This window comes from Eurypyga helias, unplaced genomic scaffold, assembly GCF_000690775.1.
Source record: "Eurypyga helias isolate BGI_N326 unplaced genomic scaffold, ASM69077v1 scaffold21242, whole genome shotgun sequence".
Taxonomy (NCBI): domain Eukaryota; kingdom Metazoa; phylum Chordata; class Aves; order Eurypygiformes; family Eurypygidae; genus Eurypyga; species Eurypyga helias.
The window spans coordinates 56,259-62,500 of NW_010234571.1; the positions used below are offsets into that span (position 1 = coordinate 56,259).

Consider the following 6,242-nt stretch of genomic DNA (forward strand, 5'->3'; position numbering starts at 1 on the left):
TCATGATTTTAAAAGATTTCATCTTAAAATAGAAATGCTGCAGTGGTTTAATAATCCCATGAAAGGTACACATTCCTCCATTGATGACCATATGGAAACTGATTTTTCAGTTATTGAGATCATCTTCAGAATATCTACTCAGCCCTTTTAATGTATGTGGGCTGTTAAAATATGTAATTTAAAGGAGAGAACTAAGAATATATAGAACCATATTTTTGTCTTCCTTCTGTGATTCTTAGGCTTGTAAACCTCATCATCCAAATACTGAACCTGTACTAGGCCTCACTCAAACACCAATTTCACAGCAATCCTTGCCACTACACATGATTCCTTCTAGCCAAGTAGATGACCTGACCAGTCCTGCCAAGAGGAAAAGAACATCTAGTCCAACAAAGGTATATATTCTGGTGAACTAAAGAGCCCCCTACCAAAATTATATGGTAATATGCATTGAAGTGATACAGCATGCACAGAATTTGTGCTGTAAATTGTAATCCTTTGGCATCAAGGTGGGGAATGTTTTTAGGAGTTTTAAAAAACATTATTGGGTGATGTGTTTGAGCAGGTTACAGGTCAGGCAGGAAGCACGTGAGGGCAGTGCAGACTGTGTAAGTGAGAAAGTACAGTTATAGTCGGACAACAGACATGGGGGGACGATCATGTCATCCTGTCTGTTGCCTTTGCTTATATTTAGAATTCAGGTGTTTCATCATCATGTAATAGTGTTACAGTAGATAAAGCATTCAGTTTTAAAAGTAGTGTACATTTACGTTAATTGCATAATTTGATTTGATTGTTTCTCATTATGGTATTAGATATCATGTAGCTTTTTCCTCTGACTGCTTTGATACTGTATGGGAAGGGTAGAAGGAGACTTGGCATGTTCTAGTATGTTCTTTGTCTATATTGTTGTTCTTGAAACAATTGCTAGTTCTTTCGTAAGCAAGATAAAATCTAGATAGGAAAAGAAATTATGTTGACCCTTTGATAGTCACACATTTTAATGTAATGTTTTCTCTCAGAATACTTCAGATGTTTGGAGCAGTGGCCATACAGTGTCACATCCTCCTGTACAGCAACAAATTCATTCTTGGTGCTTGACACCACAGAAATTACAGGTAGGTATGTGGAAGACCTTCAGAAGCATTGGGTTTGGGTTTTTTTCCCTTGCTTGTAACAAAATAAATCTGGTACATTTTTTGGTTTCACGTTTCTGAAATCCAATTCCCAAATAATTCCCACAGTATAATTCAAGTTGTGCAAGTATCTATGGCTTCTCTGTGTGAAATTGGTTCTGTAGTAAAAGAAATGATATCTAGCAGAAACTGAACACTTACAGTGTATGGATTATGTAATTTCTAAAGTAAGAACGTACAGTAATTTTTTTTTCTTACAGTGTTTTAAAGATAGATAAGCAAATTGCCACACTTGTGTGCCAAGTGAGTTTGCTGCTTGATGTAACGTGGGGGATATTGAAGGAGGTGTAGAAGTATTGCAATATCCTCTTTTTCTCTGCAGTAGCTTCTTGAATGAAATTACTTAAACAAACGTGAACATTCAACAAAACACAGTTACTCAGATGAAATCTGATACTGCTTTTCTGTATTTTATGCCATGCGGTATATTTATATGAAATGCTAGATTTTAGTTTTGAAATCTTGTTTCAGGTCTTTTTTGTTACGATGTTTTGTTACCTCTTCAGTTCATTAGGGCTTGCAGTGAGCTTCAGCGTGAATTCCGCACTTTGAAAATCAGACCTAGCTGGAAACTCTTAGCCATGTATCACTTTGGATGCAAGGAAAATTGGAGGGAACACAGTGCAGAGACAGAAGGCATTCTGACTGAGCAGTGTTGCCCTCAACTCTAATATAGTTCTTCAGCTGTTTCTTTATCTGAGCAATATTGGTCCTCCCTAATCACTCTCCTCTTTGTGCATTCTCATTATTTCTCTATTTTATATCCTACTACTTTTCCCCCTTTTCAGTTTCACCTTTTTCCAGATCCACCTTCCTCCTCTAGGCAGTAACAAAGTAGGCTTCTCTGTCTAAGTTCAGTGTGCTGGATTTTCAGGCAGTAGCTTGACAAGGTTCCAGCATATGTGACTAGGAAAGCCAAAGAGGTATGAGGCAGGAGGAAAGCGAATAAAACCTTTATTACATGTTGTAAGTCAGCCTTTTAAAAGTGGCAGCTGAGGGGCTGGATGGGTATGGGACATGGCACACACCAAATGGCTTGGCAAACAAAAGCAGAAGGGGAAAGGGCTGTGGCCACGCCGTCGCCTCTGGGGCTGCCACGTGCCAGCGGGGTCAGGACGGGAGTTGGTGTCACAGAATCAGTGGGCAGCAAGAACAGTGTTACCAGCAAAGCCTCTGCACCTGTAGCGCTGGAGGGGAGCGCAGATGTGCCCCCCCAAACGTACTGCTAGGGCAAATTTCCTGATTCCTGTTACCCGATTTAGGCATTTTTTTAAAAAGCAGGGTAACAGCTGAAGAGCACCACTTCTGTGTACCCGGTGCGTGCGCTCCTGTGGAGACCCTGTTTTCACCTCGCAGTCATACATGGAAGTTTGATTCAGTGCAGCCCCCTAGAAAGGGACTTCAGAGTGGAAGCTGCTGTTAATCCAGGGAGTTTGACATGAACCATCTTGAACCATGTTTTCAGACAGGATTGTTTTGTTTGGTAGCTGGTTTGCAAGTACAGTTGTTCAAAGCAGAACGAACGACACTGTATTTAATACTCGTCCTTCACTTGCATTTAGGTATTGCTAATGCAGCATGATCAAAGCAAAGGGGATGAGAAGGATGTGGAAAATAATATGCACAGGCCTGAAAAGAACTAAAGGAAACCTGATTTGTGTTTGGTTTTTTTGTGGCTTGGTTTGGTTTGGGGATTGTTTGGGGGGGTTTCTTTGAAAGTATTTACAATGATGTGAAGTAGCGTAGTATTTAGGAACAATCGTCAATAATGTCTGGATGTCACCTTCTGTGTGCACAACTTCTGCCCTACTCTCCACACTCCCTCTCCCTTCTCAGGTAGTGCTCTTGTGTTGCACAATTTCAGCATTTATCTCATACCTCCTAACAGCAGCAGACTTATGGGTGTGTGCTGAGTAGAAGTTATATAAAGATCAGATTTTTGGCAATAGATACTTAAATTTATCAGTTGCAAATGAGTTCAATATTGTATCTTAAGATACTGCTCTCTGTAATTCAGCTGTATAGATTTCTGGGTTTGTTTTTTATATTTTCTGGAAAGGTTTTCATGTGTGACTATAGGGTGAGTTTACTTCATGCTGAACAGAATTAATAAAAGAGTAGCACAGTACAAAAAGTGTTAAAATAGACACAGTGATAATAAGAATTCTGTATAGTCATATTTAAATGTAGTTTTCTTTTACAGTGCTGGTATACGTAATTTTAGTGTGGTGATAAGATTTATATGCTTAAATAATTTAGAAAGACGCTTGAGTTTTAGTAACTAGTACTAAGGTTTGGTTAAGAGTAGTGTATGTAAAGATGGTTGAGTCTGCAGCAGGAAAAAAAATTCAGCATTACAAGTCTTGTCTTCCTGGGCAATTTTAGTAATGTATGCAAGAAAGTTATTAAAAAGCACATGGTGGTTTCAGTGATTCTGAACTGTGCGGCTGTTTTTTCAGCACTTGGAACAGCTGCGTGCAAACCGAAATAATCTAAATCCAGCACAGAAACTTATGCTGGAACAGCTGGAGAGTCAGTTTGTCTTGATGCAGCATTACAAGTCTTGTCTTCCTGGGCAATTTTAGTAATGTATGCAAGAAAGTTATTAAAAAGCACATGGTGGTTTCAGTGATTCTGAACTGTGCGGCTGTTTTTTCAGCACTTGGAACAGCTGCGTGCAAACCGAAATAATCTAAATCCAGCACAGAAACTTATGCTGGAACAGCTGGAGAGTCAGTTTGTCTTGATGCAGCAACACCAGCAGGTGAGAACAAAAATATTTTTATCTTCTACAAAACTTTCACCAATAATAGTGTCTGTTGTGTTTCTTGAGTTCTGAAGAATTTCGGTTGTACAGAGTTCTCATGCCCTTTACTACATTACATTAAATCATCTTTTTTTGTATGAAGTCTAATGGTGGTTTACTGGTTGAAACATAAAGGGGTTTAGTTGTGTTTTGTTATAGGCCTACCAAATAATATAAAAGTTTTCAAACCACACTTTCAAACTGAAGCGAGTGGACACGTCTAAAGGCAGTCTGACTTGAAAAATACTTACTTGTAGTAAGCGGTATTTCAGCATATCTCTCCTCCTCTCATTGTTCGCTTCTCTCTCTCTTAGTGTCCAACTTTAGCAGTAAACGCTAACACTCAAACTGAAGAGCCTAGAAGAAGTGTGCCGATAGCTTTACCTTAAAATTCACTCAACGCGTTTGTGAGCACGACAGTCATCTTATTTCTGAAAAGCGACTGTGAAGATCTTTAAAATCAGTATAAAACTGGAATTGACCAGTGCAATAAAATACACAGATGTTGTATGATCTTTGCTTTTTAAATTCTGCAGCTGATGTTGTTGTGCTTTGTTCCTCTTCCGTTAGATGAGACAAACAGGAGTTGCACAGGTACGATCTACTGGAATTCCTAACGGGCCAACAGCTGATTCATCACTGCCTACAAACTCTGTCTCTGGTCAGCAGCCGCAGGTTGCTCTAACCAGAGTGCCTAATGTCGCTCAGCGTGGAATCCGTCCCGCCTGCCCTGGGCAGCCTATGGCTAATGGACCCTTTCCAGCAGGCCCCATTCCCTGCAGCACAGCCAGAACGCTGGGTAGTACAGACACTATTTTGATAGGCAATAATCACATAACAGAAAGTGGAAGTAATGGAAACGTGCCTTACCTGCAGCGAAACGCACTCTCTCTACCTCATAACCGCACAAACCTGACCAGCAGCGCAGAGGAGCCGTGGAAAAACCAACTATCTAACTCCACTCAGGTATACCATTTAACTTTACTCATAGACTATGCTAAGGAGGCTTGATAAGCAAGTCACTGAAGTCTCTCATTTGTAAATTGATACATTTTCTATTTCCTCAAGTCTAGATGCAAATAGAACGTACACTAGGTTAAATGTGCCTATTGCTTTTTACTGTTAAAAATCTGTGTATTCAATTAACTACTTTCAGGACAAAGGAAGTGATCGTAAGTCAAAGAGAGTGGCTACATACTGCTCAGCTGCCTACCTTTGCAGAAATGTTTCTTTAAAAAGGGATACTTGTATATCTCTGTTGCTTCTTAAACGTGAAACGTTGTGAGGCTGTTTTTTGTCTAGGAGGAGTGTGTATATTTCATGGGAAGATGAATGCCTTTAGTTTTGACTTTACATTGTCATCATGATGAAGTCATTACCCATACTTTGTTTTCATATGATCTTTCAAAATTAATATCTAGGAATTAGTCCCACAGAGTTACTGGCAGAAAAATACTGTAATGCCAGTAAAAATCCAAAGGGAGTAAACTCTGTAAGTGAGGGTGTTTTGTGTATATGTGTGTTAGAACTTGAAGATGGAGCTTATTTTTTTTAATTTCAGCCTAAATGTCTTTCTCGTGAATATAACGAGGTGTTCTATGGGAAGATAGCAGATAGCATAATGATTTAATACGCTTTTACTAGATGTGCTGTACAGCTTGATACAATATTGTTTTCATCCTCAAAACTGCATGAATTTATTGTTTAATTAATATTGCACATTAATGCTGAAAGAATTAACAGTAGGCTGTGACACAGATAAACATACATGCTCAAGTGCACCTACACTGTAACAAAGGCTGAGATAATACCAGAACATCTTGTGCGAAAGTGGTTATTCCAAACTAAACCAGGTTTGTAACATGATTTTTAACAAGTTTCCTCTGTACCGGTAGTGCTATTTACATGTTTTATGAGCATGGCAGGGGAATGTGGAGCCTCTTAGTCTCACTACCTCTGGCTTGAATTCACTTTTCTGCTTTCTCTGCACTGTGTAAAAGCAGCGGTGCACTTGCTAGAGAGGTGTCTGCTTCATACCACGTGTCTGTGGTGCTCGTGGCCATAAAGTAGGCAAGGAGTGAATGGCAATAGGAGCTGACTGCTTTCCGTGGAGATTGCGGATTTGAAAAGGCTGGGTAACTGTTCCAGGGAAAGCTCGTGGTGCCCTTTCCTAAATCCATTGCATCTTTGTTCTGTGTGAAGTGTATATGGAGAACAGGGTCTCAGCAGAATTTCTGAGT

At 39.6% G+C, this 6,242-nt stretch overlaps 1 protein-coding gene across 5 annotated transcripts in view; it reads left to right on the forward strand.

Annotated features, from left to right (window-relative positions):
* The window catches only part of KDM6A (lysine (K)-specific demethylase 6A), an 85,238-nt gene that overhangs the window by 36,958 nt on the left and 42,038 nt on the right, over positions 1-6,242 (forward strand). For 2 of the 5 annotated variants that reach the window (XM_010146480.1, XM_010146482.1), the window contains 4 exons: positions 240-395; positions 1,023-1,118; positions 3,856-3,960; positions 4,573-4,968. In XM_010146480.1, coding sequence (XP_010144782.1) covers positions 240-395; positions 1,023-1,118; positions 3,856-3,960; positions 4,573-4,968 — 753 coding nt within the window. The remainder of the gene's footprint in view (positions 1-239; positions 396-1,022; positions 1,119-3,855; positions 3,961-4,572; positions 4,969-6,242) is intronic. The other 3 variants (XM_010146483.1, XM_010146481.1, XM_010146484.1) reach the window with 2 other exon arrangements.